The sequence below is a fragment of the Andrographis paniculata genome, unplaced genomic scaffold (assembly GCF_009805555.1).
Source record: "Andrographis paniculata isolate CXL003 unplaced genomic scaffold, ASM980555v1 Contig74END, whole genome shotgun sequence".
Lineage (NCBI taxonomy): Eukaryota > Viridiplantae > Streptophyta > Magnoliopsida > Lamiales > Acanthaceae > Andrographis > Andrographis paniculata.
The window spans coordinates 703,880-720,680 of NW_026137611.1; the positions used below are offsets into that span (position 1 = coordinate 703,880).

At 34.4% G+C, this 16,801-nt stretch overlaps 3 protein-coding genes across 3 annotated transcripts; 1 reads left to right on the forward strand and 2 right to left on the reverse strand.

Moving 5' to 3' along the window:
• Nucleotides 1–1,432: 1,432 nt before the first annotated feature.
• LOC127265898 (zinc finger protein NUTCRACKER-like) lies at nucleotides 1,433–3,972 on the forward strand. The gene is made up of 3 exons (XM_051295917.1): nucleotides 1,433–1,769; nucleotides 1,849–2,248; nucleotides 2,605–3,972. Exons 1-3 carry the CDS (start codon nucleotides 1,667–1,669, stop codon nucleotides 3,518–3,520), a joined length of 1,419 nt encoding a protein of 472 aa, XP_051151874.1. The 5' UTR covers nucleotides 1,433–1,666; the 3' UTR covers nucleotides 3,521–3,972.
• A 2,454-nt stretch (nucleotides 3,973–6,426) lies between these two features.
• On the reverse strand, nucleotides 6,427–10,068 carry LOC127265784 (receptor-like protein kinase HSL1). The gene is made up of 3 exons (XM_051295771.1): nucleotides 9,449–10,068; nucleotides 6,995–9,138; nucleotides 6,427–6,914 (listed from the first exon to the last, which is right to left on the reverse strand). The coding sequence occupies exons 1-3, from the start codon at nucleotides 9,892–9,894 to the stop codon at nucleotides 6,586–6,588; spliced, it is 2,919 nt and encodes a 972-aa protein (XP_051151728.1). The 5' UTR covers nucleotides 9,895–10,068; the 3' UTR covers nucleotides 6,427–6,585.
• Nucleotides 10,069–15,284: 5,216 nt separating this feature from the next.
• Nucleotides 15,285–15,920, reverse strand: LOC127265860 (protein DMP7-like). Its single transcript, XM_051295876.1, has one exon. It carries the CDS (start codon nucleotides 15,918–15,920, stop codon nucleotides 15,285–15,287), a length of 636 nt encoding a protein of 211 aa, XP_051151833.1.
• Between the last annotated feature and the right edge of the window lie 881 nt (nucleotides 15,921–16,801).

The following is a 16,801-nucleotide window of genomic DNA, read 5'->3' on the forward strand; positions in this document are numbered from 1 at the left end:
GAATTAAATTTTGATAATTCCAAAGTTTTGAAAAAGGGAGATAATTTCACTAATTATTTAAAAATCATTGCAGATGAAATTTATAAGTTCCACGTAATCTCACGTGCATGGTAATAAAATAAAAGCATTATGATTTATATATTTTTACTACGTTGTTTAAATTTAATCAATAATGGTATTTGGAAATGAAAATAAATGTGACAAGTGATAAAATAGGTCTACTCTACGAATTCCATTTGGATTAATTTTTTTGAAATTTATTTGTCCTTGTATTTGGACAGACGTACTGCACTGCATGATGTAGGCACGTGCACGTGCACATGCATGCATGGCTCCATTATTCTTTTTCATTAACATTGAAAATATAAACATATATATATATATATATACACACACTAATCCTTTAGTTGTTTATATGAACAAAGAAATAATACCTAAAGATTATTTTTTGGGCTACACATATTGTTAATTATGATAGCAACACATATATATACCCATTATTGAAGTTTTTTTTTTTTTTTTTTTTTATCATATATATGTGTGTGTATATATATATATATATATATATGTATATACCATTTTCGAACTAACTTAAATGTTGAATGAAATCAAACGTAAATGGACGGTTCGAAGCTAGTCTACTATTTTTTAGCTATGTAAACTTAACTTGGAGCTTATATATACCTTTTAAACTTTTTACTATTTAAATTACAAATTTTAAACCAAACACAAAATTAAAGTTAAAATTAAAATTAAACAAAAACATACCCATATATATATATATATATTTTTTTTTTTTATGTTGAGAGATGAGAATGCCAAGTAGCAAACATCAAAATGATTAAATTAATGATGAATAATGTTAAATTTGTAACATAATTTTGGAAGTGGGGCTGTGTATAATTTAATTAATTAATCAATCAAGGGAATGGGTCACATCACATCACCGAATTTGTTGATTGAATTAAACACAATAAAATTAATTATTTGGTGCATGCAATAATTTTCGAAAAAGAATAAATTAATATATTAAAAAGAAGAAACAAAAAGCAAAAACAATTATGGGATAATCATTCAATTGGAAAGGAGGTGTCGTTGCTTTTTAATTTGAATACGTCTCTCTCTAATATATATTCAAATACAATAATACTCTCTTCTCTTACCTCAATTCCAAGTTTTACCTTTAATGGTCTCCCATGAAATTACCAAAATAAAAACTATTTCATCGAAACCCAATAGATCCCTTCTTTGAAAACAATAAATTATTATAGACCCAAAAGAAAATTAAAAATAAAAAATAAAAATGATATTCTGTTCCGACAGGAAGCTGTTAAAAATTTGTAGTACACGAGGAGGCAATTAAAGATGTAGTTGTAGTAGTAGTAGTAGTCGTAGTATTCTACTCTTTGTTGTATATATGTTAAGGATTGAAAACCTTAATCACCCCACTTTGTATTATTCTCGTTTATGCTTTTTCCCCCACTCTAGAGAGAGAGAGAGAGAGAGAGAGAGAGAGAGAGAGAGATCATCAAAATCTTGATTGAATCATCCATGGGAATTAATTCAGACATGATGAGGGAGAGTGAGTAAAGGTATCTTTCTGGGTAGCCTGTAATAACATCAATCAATCAAGTATCCTGCAGATCGATCCATCTATCCATCCATCATGAGCTCAGAAGAACTTGTTTCAGTTTGTTCTACTCAAAGATCCATCGATGGATCTAATCCTCCCCCTCCAAAGAAGAAGAGAAACCTTCCAGGAACACCAGGTTATACATACACATACATATAACTAATTAATCAAGTGGTCTGATCTGAAATTGAATTCAATTGAATCGAATGTATCAGATCCTGAGGCGGAAGTGATCGCGCTGTCGCCGAAAACCCTGATGGCGACGAACAGATTCGTGTGCGAGATATGCGGGAAGGGGTTCCAGAGGGATCAGAATCTGCAGCTGCACAGGAGGGGCCACAACCTGCCATGGAAGCTCAAGCAGAGGAGCAGCAAGGAGGCGGCGAGGAAGAGGGTGTACGTGTGCCCGGAGAAGACCTGCGTCCACCACCACCCGTCGCGCGCCCTCGGCGACCTCACGGGAATCAAGAAGCACTTCTGCCGGAAGCACGGCGACAAGAAATGGAAGTGCGACAAGTGCTCCAAGCGCTACGCTGTCCACTCCGATTGGAAGGCCCACACCAAAACTTGCGGCACCCGGGAGTACAAATGCGACTGTGGGACTCTCTTCTCCAGGCATGTTTATATATGCATATCTTCATCTTCATCGTTGATTCAGACAGCCCAGAATCATTAAATTGAATTGATACTGCAGTAGCTACTCAGGTCTAATTAAGGCTAGATTATTAGGTCATATCTCTAGATTTGATGCAAGTTTTTTGATTGATTACAAAAAGTTAAGTGGGAATTGAAGGGAAACCCTAATTTCACCATACAAACATGCCACCAATTTTTCAAATTTGTTAAAAAGGATGAGTCTTTTACTGCTTTTAAGTTCAACTAATTAGTTAATTACTGAATAACTCGTCTTGGTAACTGATTAACAATTTCTTAATTAATTAATTTCTCAAATGTGTTTTGTGTACGGACAGGAGAGACAGCTTCATTACACATCGAGCATTCTGCGACGCCTTAGCCGAAGAGACGGCGAGAGTGACGGCGGCGGCGGCGATACACATGAACACCAGCAACCTGCAGCACCACCATCCTGCAACCACCACCACCACCTTCAACTACCACTTAATCGGGCAGCATTTCCACCCCATTTTCAAACCCATTCAAAATCCCAGCAATATCATCGATCCAATCAGGGCTAGCCAGCTGTCGCTGTGGATGACTGCTCATGATCATTCCCCCAAAAATCTACAACAGATCAACAATTCCCTGGGAATCTCCATCACATCTGGGCTAAATAGCTTCACCTCCCATGGCGGCCATGATCATCCAAATCCACCTCCACCTCCACCACCACCTGCAGCATCGTCGATGAACTGGGACTTTGGAAACAAGCTCTCCTCCTCATCGGACGGCCCAGATCATCCCACAATCCCTATCCCAATCCAAATCCCAAATCTTCCTAAAGAAGTGAGTACTTCTCCAGCTCCATCTCTGTTCAGCACTCAAATCCATAGCCACCAGCAATTGCCCATTTCTGCAACAGCTCTGCTGCAGAAAGCTGCTCAAATTGGGGCCACAGCTGACCCTTCATTCCTCGGAAGCTTTGCCCTAAAGGGCAGTGAAAGTACGACTGTTTCAGTTCAAGACAAGTTCTGCGGACTGTACGCCACAAACTCGTCAGCAACCAGTGGACTCGGCAGCGACATGGAAAGTTCAGTGAATGATCTCCCTCCCCTAAATCACATGGACATGGACATGAACCCTTCCGGTTCGAAGCGGCGCCGGACGATGAACAACGACGAGATGACCGGAGGAAAAACTAGGGATTTTCTTGGAGTTGGGATTCAGTCCATATGCCATCATCCTTCGTCGATCAATGGGTGGATGTGACTTGTAATGCGATACAGGAAGCTCGACCTAGCTCGTATCAATGGAGGGGATGATCGAAGAGAAGAGGGATAACTTGAAGATTATCTGCAACCTAATTTGCAGACAAGAATAATATTATATCATCAATGTGCTGATTCATCCATATTCTGCAGGAGATCCATCGATGCTCCAACACCTTTTGAAATTGGTGGCTTTTGTTTAATTATTGTGGTCGTGATGGGCAGTGAAGCTAAAGGGGGACTTTTTTCACTCACTCCATTATTATAATCTTTACTTAATTGCTCATATTTTAATTTATTTATGCAATTCCCACCATATATATATATATATATATATTGGCTTATGACTATGAGGAAAGATTACACATTTCCTGTAAAATATATGAACCCCTACTATATGTTTAATTTGGTAAATTAGCTGTCTTCCTCTCCTGTATGCTTCCTGCCCTTTTAACATATGTATAAATTGCTCTTATTAATTAATTCTTAATTATCTTAGCCTTTTAGCCCATGGATGTATACGAAGAAAACTTGGCCATATTTGCATGGGCAAATGTATAGAATAGTTTGAATGCACGAGTGAGTGGAGATAAATCATTTGGGCAATTTTTTTTAATCAATATATAGACTATATCTCCTATAATTGAAGTACCTAATTTAATTAACCCAACATATATTACTAAATTTAATCATCATTTAAGAAAATATCTCTATTTAGTAATCGTAATGTATAAAACTGGATCTCACACTAACTTTATTTGAGTTTCTAATATTTTCTCTCAGAGATTCGAAGCTAACAACAAATTCATTTAAATATAGGAGTATTTGATATGTAACCCAATGTTTACAAAGGACGGTTGTTATGGTGCTGACTTGTGCTGATTTTTTCATATATATAAGATCGTTCAATTATTATGATAGTACAAAGTTAAAGTTCAAATAGCACCAAATAGAAGCAAAATATATATTCTATATATAGAAACTTCACATACTCTTGCAAAGCACCAATTCGATCAAAACTTAGCTTAATTAGGTCCCTCAACACCAAACTTGGTGAATGACACCCACAAATTGATGAAGCCGGCCACAAGGGTTTGGAGTATATATATGAAACTATGTCCGTGAAGGCACGAGCATTGGTTTGAGCTAGTTCAGCAAGTCGGTCCGATTATATTGTGGGCTTGAAGTTTGATAAATGTATAACTTAAAAGAGGTCCATTTTTCTTCAAAATTCAATTGAAATTTTTTGAAATTTTGTTTCGAGATGAGTCCAACAAGGGCAAGCCCACACTAATCCATGCATGTTTAAGTAGACCATACAAGCCCACATTGCATGATAGATATGAATCATGCATGCATGTTTGAATTTGAATTTCAAGTGCATGCACTACAAAAAAATAATATATTTGTAACGGAATTCCGTCCCTAAAGTTCACGTAGCTAACGTAATTCCGTTCCTAATTCCGTTTCTAATGTCATTAATAACGGAAAAAGTAGATTTAGAGACAAAAAAGTTTTGTTACAAAAATGATTTTTTCTTGTAGTGATGCTAAATCGTTTGAGTATTTATTTTCACAATTTATGTCCTAACACTATGTTTCTTTTGCCAAACATTCATACTTTTACTATTTGAATTCTGTATTTCTCGAAAAAAATATATATTTTTTCCTCTCACAAAATATTCCATCATACATTATTTTAATATCAAATTCAAACTAATTTTTTTTCAAACTCATATAAAGAAACATACAATATTTTTATAGGACAAAGAATTGGGAATAGGAGGAGGCCAAGCCAAACCTACATCCAATCACATATTTCATTTCCCCTCACACTTTTGTATCTATATATATATATATATATACCATATATCTTTTCAAAAAATAATTGTTAGTTCTAACTCAAAAAATATAAATTAAATTAAATTTTAAAAAACTGTAGATTATTTACATATGTTTTGTTTAAAAAACTGTAGATTGCATTTACACATGTTTCAAAACGTACGTTTTCTTTTTTGGATAGTTTTGGAATAATCAAATACTACATAAAAAAATAAGTAATGATATAGCGGAAATTCTGTCGTTAATAAAACGGTAGGTTTTTATATATATATATATATATATTAAATAAAATTAATTTATAATTTTTTTTTTAGATGAGGCTCTATTATATATACTTAAATTATTTTTTACACTGTTTGTTAATACTGTTTTTAAAAAATATATAGCATTATATACTTATATAAAAACATATTTTCTATATAATAATATTATATTCAATATTTGTTTATACTATTTTAAACATATATTTGTTTTAATTTTTAATTATTTTAAAATATTCAAAAACCTAAAATACTTACCAATCATAAGTATTTGTTTAGTTGTAATTTAAAATAAAATTTTTATTTAAATTTTTATTTAAATAATTTTTTTATAATATTTTATTAAAAATTATACTTAAATAAATATTGATAATTTCAAATTCAAATTACAACAAAAGCAGATGATATAAAAAGAAAAAAAAAAAACATTATAAATAGTAAAAATATATTTGAAAAAAAATAATAAAAAGGTGAATTAATTAAGCGCACCAAACAACATCGAATTAAAAAAAAAAAAAAAAAAAAGAGCATTGATTATATAATGTCGAAATTTGAAATTTATTCGCAAATCAAATAAAAAAGAAATAATTTGAATCTGCAGATCCCAAAACACCATCAAATGACAAGCGACAACTCCGCGGAGGTCCCCAAATCAGTAAAGAGGGTCGGCAAAGCACTTAATGCGCCAAACAACGGTCAAAATTGACGTTGAAATCGTAACGGCGACAGACGGAGTGAGACTGAGACACCCGCCCATTCAAAATAATTCAATTGATTAATCTTGTCCATTTCCCGCGCTCCCTCCATTCAAAATAATTAATAAACATTACTCATAATAGACTACCAAACCCATCTTCAATCAATCCACACTACTCTAATCTAATCTAATTCCAATATCCCTAATCCAAACATTAATTAAAAATCCCAATCATTAAATCATTCGATACTGTTTAATTACGACATAACTATGCCTCCTTCTCTTCCACCACTGCCGGCGGCATCTCCGCCCCCAGCTGCTGCAGCATGCCGACCACCCGCCGCATCGACGGCCGGTTCGCCGGAATCTGGCTCGTACACAGCAGCCCGAGTTCTAGAACCTTCCCGGCGTGCTCCTCGAATCTCGGATCGAGCTTCGGGTCGAGGACGAGAACTTTTCCCGACCGGACCCATGCTGACAAGTCCTTCTCGCCGTACTCCGGACTCACCGGCGGCTTCCCCGTCACGAGCTCCATTAGGACAATGCCAAAGCTGTAAATGTCGCTCTTTTCGTTCACTCGGAGCGTATACGCATACTCTGCATTTGTAATAAGATTTCGACAATATGTTATCGACTCGATCACGATAATTGAGTACATTTCGAGTATCCGATTTTACCTGGGGCGATGTATCCGCAAGAGCCTGTTATAGCAGACATGGATTGAAAACCGTTATCGATCGTTTTGACGATTTTTGCGACTCCAAAATCGGCGATTTTGGCGCCGAAATCTTCGTCAAGGAGAATGTTGTTGGACTTCACGTCACGGTGGACGATCGGAGGAACAGCGTCATGGTGCAAATAAGATAGACCCTCGGCGGCGTCCAATGCGATGGAGAACCTCTTCGGCCATGTCAATATTTTCCCATTGTTCTTGTGGAGAGCGTCGCCTAAGCTCCCATTCGGCATGTACTCGTAGACGAGAAGTTTGCAGGCTCCCATGTCGCAGCAGCACCACAATTTCACTATATTCTTGTGTCGTATACTGCCCAACGTCTCGACCTCGACATGAAACTCGTCGACATTGGAAGTATCGTCGAATGTCAGCCTGTCGTGCATTTTCTTCACGGCGACCGTCTCCCCATTGCTGAGGATGACTTTGTACACCTTTCCGGACGCGCCCATTCCGATCATGTTCGCTTCTTTCAAGCACTTGGCGATTTCAGTTTCGCTGAATTCGAGCTTGTGGAACGACGTCCATTTCACCAACGGAACGCTTTTCTTCAATCGATTGATTTTCTTGTACTTGATCATAAACCATACGATGCCGGCAGCAGTTGTGATTCCAAAAAAGATAAGGACGAACATTATGAACCATGAAAAGACTGGAGGTTCGTGGCCTTTACTAGGTCGGCATAATCCGGAAGTTTCTAGACAAAGCCCGGGATTTCCGAGGAAGCTGTCCCTGAAAAATTCTCCGGCGAACAGAGGAGGTATAACTCCAGCGAGCATATTGTTCGATAGATTGAGCTGATTAAGCTTCAAATTCTGTAAAGACAGCGGAATGCTCCCCGAGAAATGATTGTTCGAAAGATCGAGGTAGTTAAGCACCGGCAAGTTTCCAATTTCATCGATTATAGGACCGGACAAGGTGTTGTTCGCCAGATTCAGATCATTCAGTACCTTCAGGTTCTGAATTCCAGTTGGAATTCCACCGGAAAATCTGTTGTTATGAAACTCAAGCCGAGTCAAGTGTCGTAAATGCGTCAAGCTACTCGGTATTTCTCCGCTGAACATATTATTGTTGACGGTAAACTCGACCAAACTGTCCAACAAGCCAAATTCAGATGGTATGTTCCCGGAAAACTTGTTTTTCGAAATATCAAAGTCCGTTAAGCTTTTCGCACCCTTGATAGAACTGGCTATCGTTCCATTGAAGGAATTTCCCGAGAGCTCGAGCAAGTATACTTCTGGCAGTCCCCAAAACTCTGCCGGGATTTCACCGGATAATCTGTTTAGAGCCATTCGAACTCGTTGCAGTGTCCAGCATTTTGCAAGCTGCTGAGGGATAGTGCCGTAGAACGAATTCCGGAGCAAGATCATCTCCTTAAGAGCTCCATGTCGGCATAAAAATGGAGGAATTTCACCGGTAAGATTACACCCCGTTACGTCAAGTGTTTTCAAAGCAGAGTTCTTGCCAAGATCCTGCGGCAATGTCCCGGAGAACTTGTTGCCGAACAATTTGAGTTCATACAAATTCGGCGACTTGGCAATGCTGTCCGGGATCACACCCTCAAGATGATTTTCGAACAAGTTGAGCGACTCCAACGGCAACTCGCATAGTTCATTCGGAAGATTCCCCGTGAAACGATTCATCGAAGCATCGATTCGCCTCAACCGAGTCAGATTAGACCATCCATTAGCCAGCAGATTGCCAGAAAACGTGTTGTTGAACAGCTCCATTTGAACTATGTTCTTGAGCTTCATAAGAACATTTAACGATCCAGAGAGTTTATTACCCGAAACATCGAGATTCTTCAGCCTACTCAACCTGCCATAACTCTCCGGTATCGTCCCCGTCAAACCGCAATTACTAACCCATAATTCTTCCAATTTAGTCATGTTACCGATCTCCCAAGGTAGCTCACCCCCTAATGGATTGTAAGCTAGAAAAAGCTTCTTCAGAGTTGTAACGTTAGCCAAAAAAGCAGGAATGGTGCCAGTTAGAAGGTTTTCAGTGAGCTGCAGAGCTTCGAGGCGCTGGAAATACCCGAATTCCGCAGGAATCGCGCCGGAGAAGTTGTTGCTCTCCAATCGAAGTTCCCTGCAAGTAATGGAACTGTACTGTGAGAAGGAACATAGAAAGGGTAAAGTGGTGGTTGTCGTTGCCTCATTAAATGCAGACGATGGTTTGAATGTGTCTTCTGTTACAGGGAAGATGTTCGGAGAAATGATTGTTTAGCAATTAATGTTACCAGAAGATGTGAAAATAGGGTAAAACAAAAGAATCGAAAATTCGATACACAATCAAAGGCGTCGTCAGAAATTTTCCCCCAATATAAAACGGCAATGGAGGTGCAACTGGATTGGGGAATAATGTTGTAAGAGTTAGACATTAATGGAAGCGATCGTACCTGAGGGAGCGGATGTCGGCGAGCGTGGGCGGGAGAGGACCGACGATGAAGTTGCCGGAGAGATCGAGGTAGACGAGGCTCCGGCAGTCGGAAATGGAGAGAGGAAGGGAGGAGTTAATCTCATCGTTGTCGAGAGAGAGCTTGGCGAGAGAGGGCAGGCGGCAGAGGTCGATCGGGAAAGGGCCGGCGAGAGGTGCGCCGGAGAGAACGATGGAGACGACGGAGTTGCGGGCGTTGCAGGCGACACCGGTCCAGTTGCAGGGGGTGGGTGCGCCGGTCCGGTCGGACCATCCGGAGAGGAAACCGGTCGGGTCGGAGAGGGATTGCTTGACGGAGAGCAGGAGCAAGCCCTCCTGGTTGAGAGCAAGGTTGAGGTTGAGGTTGAGGTACAGAAAGAGGAGGAGGAGGAGAGACGGAGACGAGGGTCTGGTCTGCATGCCCGCCATTGATGCAAGAATAGAGGGCAGTGGAGGATTGAGGAGGGAATAGAAATAGGAAGAAAAGGTGTCTCTCACAATCAATCACTGGGTTTGTACTTTTTTGGTAGGGAGGGGAAGGGAAATGTGAAAGGTGAGGGTGACCTGGGGAAGAGGGAAAGGGAAGAAGAAGAGGAAGACGAAGGGAGAAGGATGTTAATCGTGAGGGGGGAGGGGGGGAATTCCCATTCCTATTTCTATTCCTATTCATGTTTCCTATTTCCTATGGTGGGGCCCCACCTCATGCATCTGGACTTTTTTGGACTCATGATTATTACTATTATTGTTTTATTATTATTATTATTATCTTTTCTTTTGTTTATTATTTTTGTTTTGTTTTGATGACGTGAAAATTTGCATTCATTATCCGAAAATATCTATAGGGTAAATTACGTATCGAATCTAATACCTTGTAAATTATAATTATTATTCACTTCGTCTTGGAACAAGGTTGTTTATTTTTTTTTCACATAAATTTTTTAATATTAATATTATATTGAATTATAATGAAAAGAATAAAAATATCCCTATTATTATTGTGTAATATAAAAATAATGATAATTGTGTAATATAATGTAAATTAAAATAGTATTTATTAGGTTCGATAATAATACAATTATTAAATTAAAAAATAATAATTTATTTTAGGATTGATGAAAATGAAAATTACAAACTTAATGGGAGAAGGGGAGGGAGTATTATTATTATTTATTACGTGAGAATCTGCGAGTTCTACCTGAAAGTATGCACTGAGTAAACTCCGACCAAATCTAACACCTTGCAAAATGATAACCTCACACGGGTAAAAGTTCAAGGGTGATTACAAATGAGGAGAGAGAGGGGCATTTAATTCAGTGTCGCCGTGTCCTCACTTTTGCTTCTGCGATATATTTTGATTTTTTATGGATGCTTTATTGACTTTGGCTAGTACTCCTATGTTTTTTAAAATTTTTTGTATTCTTTATTAATAATATTTTTAAAAATTACATATAAGTATGTCAATATTACAGTAGATATATAAATTTAAATAAAATATACCTAATAAATAATTAAAAATTATATTAATAAAAATAATTAATCGGGTTATATTTATTTTTTATAATATTATACTTAAAATTAAAAATATATTTTATAAAAAATATTTTGTACAAATATCATAATATAGTATTACAGGCAATTAATTGAATTATTTTTATCATTTTTATTATTTGTAAAGTTGGGCGGGGTCCTAAAAAGTGAAAAGATTGGTTCATTTTGGATCTTTAGTTGCAACATTTTCGTTGGACCAGCAGACAATCTAGCTTTTTTTTTTTATGAATTATTTATTGGTTGGTGAAAATATGGAATAGATATTTTTAACATTTGATTTTGTGTAATAATAATTTTGTAATTTACACAAAAGTTACTAATATTTTCATATTAATGTATAATTCTTTTTATTAAAATTAAAAAAAAAAATTATATGATAAGCAAAAATAATAATAATAATAAATACTTTAAATGTAAACGAAGAGAATAATTATTTTTTAATTTTTATATTCAACCAAATTCACATAAATTTTTCAGAGGGATGAAATATATAAATATAAAATACAAATACTAAGGAAACATATTTCTGAAAGTTTGCAAATATTATAAATATATATACATATTTGATATAATATTATTTCTGAATTTAGCCAAGAAAGAATTTGAATTTGAGTCTGGTATTTGTACAAATGAAAATTTGAAGTTGAGAGTTATGAAGGAGGAATTGGCCCAACACTTAAGTTTTGGAATGTTTGGATAAATTTATTATTGTTGTCCAATGAGAGTGGAAATAAATTGGTAGAAGAAGAAGAAGAAGGGTTGATTTTTTAAAGAATATTTTAATGGTGGGGATTTTAATATGTAAGTTACAAAATCAATAAATGGATTATTGAATGAAGTATTTATTTGCATGCGCGGAATATGTCACACATAGCTCGCCTAATGTAACTTCCCTGTCGAGTCTGACTTGTAGGATATTAAGTTCGGTCAGAGGTTTACTCCGTGCGCACTTTCGAGTAGCAGTTGCGAATTTTCACGTCATAAAAATAATAATAATAAATAATAAAAAAATATCATCATGTAGTTCATCTATCTTTCTTTATTTTTGTTGCACTTATTTTCATGCAATAAACTCTATTGTTAATTTTCAAAACTTCTTTTACATGGCTATACTTTCCATCCAAGAACATTGAATAATTCACTTTTCTTTTTTTCTTGTTTTTTTAAATAAAATATTAACAATATTACTTATAATTTTAAAATCACAAATTTACCCTAAATAGGACTAATGAATTATATATGTATATATATCTATATGGATATATATATATGCGTGCATAATATATGTACATATGTTGTGAATGATTAAAAAAAAAAAAAAAAAAAAGGAATAATAATTAAGCAGTACGGAGTGACTAGAAGACAAACATACACACCTTGTTTTTAATAATTAAAGCATACCGACTACTACTGTAACTATAATAATACATTGATAAGTTGTTTCTTTTGATTAGTTTTAAAAAAAAATTGATTTAGATTTGGTATGAAAAATAATTGTTAATGAGTAATTTTATGTGAAAGAAAAAATGTATTCCTTTCGTTTTAATACAATAGTCTTGTTATCATTTTTGTCCGTTTCAAAACAATAGTCTCATTTTCATAAATAATCGTATCACTATAAAACTATCCTTATTTTTTTATTATTATTACACAATTGTCGCTACTTTTTATACTAATATACTCAGAAGGGCAAAAAAGTCTTTTACATATACTTTTTACCCACTACCTATATAATATCAATATTTTTTAAATTCCGTGTCAAACTCAACCCAAACTATAGTTATGGGATGGAGAGACTATTTTTTTTCGAGAAATGCAGAGTCCAAATAGTAAAATCTTGAGAAATTCGGCTTAAGAAACAAGAAAATAATAATGAATGTTGTGTTCTTGTTGTCAAAGTGCCAAACATATTTTTTTCAAAATAAATTACTCCTTCGGAGATGGTTATCATATTCATTTTAGTAAATACAAAAATTTATAAAAAGATATAATTAATAAATAATTTAAAATATATTAATTAAAAAAATTATATATTAAAAAATTAAAATAATTAATTAATTATGTTAAAATAAAAAAAACATATATTAAAAAAATTAAAATAACTTTAAAATATAGTATAATATTTTTTTTGATAAAATAAGTGGCACAGACGAAAATGAAAAAATACACATGATAAGTGAAAGGAAAGAGTAATATATTATATATATTTATTATATATTATCTATATAATTTCTTATATTTCACATATAAACTATTTTTTCAAATAATTTTACAAAACAAACACACTTGAAACTTAAAAGAAGAAAAAATATACTCTTTCTCTTTTGATAGGATTAGGGATGTCAAATGGGGCGGATTAGCCCCGGATCCGGTCTTAATGGGGTGAGTTCAGGTCTACAAAATTTAGTTCGGGGCGGGTTGTGGATTTTGAGTTTTAGACCCGATCAAATTTGGGGCGGGTTACGAGTTTTACTATAAACCCGTCCCACTTCGGACCCGAACCTGAACCCAGATATTTTATTAATTATTATAATTTATTTATATTTTTGTACAATATAAATTATATTATTTATTTATTTAAAAACTTTTAAATACAAAATATAACTTTAATTTTATATCAAATTTATGTTTACATCTGTTTTTCCTACAATTTCCTTTATAATCAAGACTATTACTGACCGCCATCATTACATATTTTTTTTTAACATGTCTTTTTAATAATATATTTTTATTTTTATTTTTTAAAAAGTTTATTCAAATAAAAAATTATTACTATATTGTTACTTGTATCTAACCCTAGGTACGTACGGCCTAGATTTGTTCTGAAACACATATAGGCCGATTCGATCAAAAAACACATCTTGTTTCGCTCAGTAAAGAAATTTTTAGTTAAAAGTAGAAATTAATGTTGTCTATTTACAACTTTGCTTTTCTTCTCAAATGTACAAACATTCTTTAAATCTTTAAAAATGGAAAAAAACCCCAAATAGTTGAAACCATAAGGTGACACTTTTTTTTGTTCATATTTCATTTTCAATTGTATAATTTATAAATAAATCATTGTTAATTGAAAAAAATAAAATAAAACAATTGTATGACATTTATAATTGTTTTCTTTCATTGAAGATATATCTTTTACTTTTAAATTTTAATTTCAGAAGTATCTCAAACCATAAAAAAAACAAGGTAACCAATTTGGGAAACTTTTTCACATCAAATGGTTATGAGATTAGTATCCCATCTAATTAAAAATATCAAATTCTTGAAAATCTCTCATTTATTCTTCTACATTAATTTTCTTGTATTTTTATTTCATTCAAATTTAGAGAATTCCATCACTCTTTTTTTTTTTTTTTAAAAAAAAAAACATGCTAATAATAACAAAAATTTATAGCTTATTTTAATTTTGTGATAATTAAAAGTAACAAAGTTATGTCACATCTTCTTCTTAATTGACGATCCACTCTATTTTCCATGTAGTAAGATTTAGGGATCCCATTTTAAGTGTTATTAGGCCCAACATTAGTGAGAGAGGCCCAATAAGTAAATTTAATAAATGCATTCAATGTAGGGTGTTTCCATTATACATATAAGAATTTATATAAAATATAATTAATAAATAATTTAAAATTTGTATTAGTAAAACTAATTATAGTATAATAAAAATAATTGTATATTAAAATTAAAATAACTATAAATTATAGAATTTATATATGATGAAAATATATAATCATAATTTTAAAAAAGAGAAAAATAAATAACCTGGGATGAATCGAAAATGATAAAAATAAATATTTTAATTAAACTATTTAATCATATTAATCTTAATTTATAATTATTTTATTAAATTATAATTATATTCACCATAATTATTTTCAGTATTATTTTTTATTTTTTACTTTTCATTATCGCAATAATATGTATTCCCTCCGTTCATTTGTATAAGTATTCTTCTATTACTATTATAACGTTCTTTATTTTAATGTTCTTTATTTTAATGTTCTTTATTTTAATTTTTTTTACGGAGAGAGTGAATATTTTTTTCTTCTTTGTATAACATCATATATGAATTATTAATTAAATTAAAACCGAAACCTCTTAATTAAAAAATAAATAAACCCCCAAAAAACACTCATATTATATATTTGTTGAGAAAAACGTGTCTCTAATACATATCATATATACATATATATATATATATATGTATGTGGCAATGCTGGAAAATCGGTTGCATTTACACGCATATTGCAAAATCCGGCAGGCGCCGTTAACTAACGCCGTGAAATCGGGAAGCCAATCCCATGGCGCCGGCTGGGGAACAAGACGAACAGCGCGCTGCAGACCGACCCCACCGCGACGGGCACGGCCGCCACGAACTCCACCACCGCCGGCGACGGCTTCGGGTAGAAGCAACCGATCACATTATCGTCGGAAATGGCCACGGCGGCGAAAACAACCACAGATATCAACGCGTGGAAGAAATCCACGAACCTGATACGAAACTTCTCCGCCTCGTCGGAGGGGACGGCGGCGCCGGAGCCGTCGATGACGAGGAGTCCCCGGAAAGTGGCAATGCCGTAGCGGACCTTGCCGTTGTCGTCGCGGAAGCTGTCGGTGAAGCAGAGGACAAAGCAGGAGACGGCGCAGGAGGCGAGGAAGGCGGCGGCGAGGTCACGGGTGGCGCCGGAGGTGCATTTGCCGTCGTGGGTGAGGATCGGCGACAGGAAATGGAAGACGAAGAGGGTGCCGGTGGGGAGGAGGTTGGCGAGATTGGCTGTCCCTTTGAAGGCCTTCCGGACGGCCTTCTGCGCGGCGGTTTTGGGCGGCTTTCCGGCGAGTTGATGGGTGGCGGAGAGGAAGGGAAGTCGAATGATTGAGTGGTCCTCCGGTTTGTCGCCGGCGTCCATTGTCGGCGGCGGCAATGGACGGATGGACGGAAGGGATGATAAATCAGATTTGGGGATTATTCATTCATTCATTCGAACGTTAATGGTTTGGGTGTAGGTTATATGTGTATATATATATGTGTATGTATGTGTGTATTTTGTATCTGATCGAAACGAAATTTTTGGGTGGGGTGGAAATATAATGGATGGTGGCTGGATGGCAAAATTAATCTCTCTCTCTCTCTCTATCTCTCTCTCTCTCATTATTTTTTGAATCTATTAAGTAAAATGTTATGGGTTTTTATTTTTTTTTAATATAATGCAAAAAATTTAATATTTTTTGAGTGAGGAAATAAATTGAAAAGTGAAAATTCTTAAAAACAAAGTATTTGCTTTTAATTTTCTTGTTGGGCTATATTATAGAATCAATTTAAATAACAAAAGTGATCCGTTCAGAATGGTAACGAGCCCAAAAATGTAAACTCATAGCCCACTCAAATATTTAAATCTGCCCTTTATCAAACGTTATTTGAAGACTGCGGATGAATCCGTACCGTATCTAGGAAAAGTCGAAAAATGAAAAATAAGATATAAATATTTTATAAAAATTAGTTCAAAAAGTAATAAGCAATTTTACCTTAAAAATTTATAAAATTTAATAAAAATAAATACATAAAATTATATTAATTAAAAAGATAAAAAAAAATTATTAAATGCAAATATTATAGTCTATTATATTTAAAAAATTATTATATAAATTTGTATGAAATAAAATAATAAATTTGTTGATATTGAAGAAAGAAAAATTCAAGAAATGCAAAATATTATAGAACCGTGCGCACTGGGTAAACCTCGGCCGAACCTAATACCCTGCAAACAGGCCCGAACCATGTTTGGCAGGT

Coding starts and splice junctions, on each gene's coding strand:
- LOC127265898 (XM_051295917.1), top strand. CDS start 1,667: ATGAGCTCAGAAGAACTTGTTTCAGTTTGTTCTACTCAAAGATCCATC. Junction 1,770..1,848: donor AAACCTTCCAGGAACACCAG/GTTATACATACA, acceptor CGAATGTATCAG/ATCCTGAGGCGGAAGTGATC. Junction 2,249..2,604: donor TGTGGGACTCTCTTCTCCAG/GCATGTTTATAT, acceptor GTGTACGGACAG/GAGAGACAGCTTCATTACAC.
- LOC127265784 (XM_051295771.1), bottom strand. CDS start 9,894: ATGGCGGGCATGCAGACCAGACCCTCGTCTCCGTCTCTCCTCCTCCTC. Junction 9,139..9,448: donor GCCGACATCCGCTCCCTCAG/GTACGATCGCTT, acceptor CATTACTTGCAG/GGAACTTCGATTGGAGAGCA. Junction 6,915..6,994: donor TTGCGGATACATCGCCCCAG/GTAAAATCGGAT, acceptor TTACAAATGCAG/AGTATGCGTATACGCTCCGA.
- LOC127265860 (XM_051295876.1), bottom strand. CDS start 15,920: ATGGACGCCGGCGACAAACCGGAGGACCACTCAATCATTCGACTTCCC.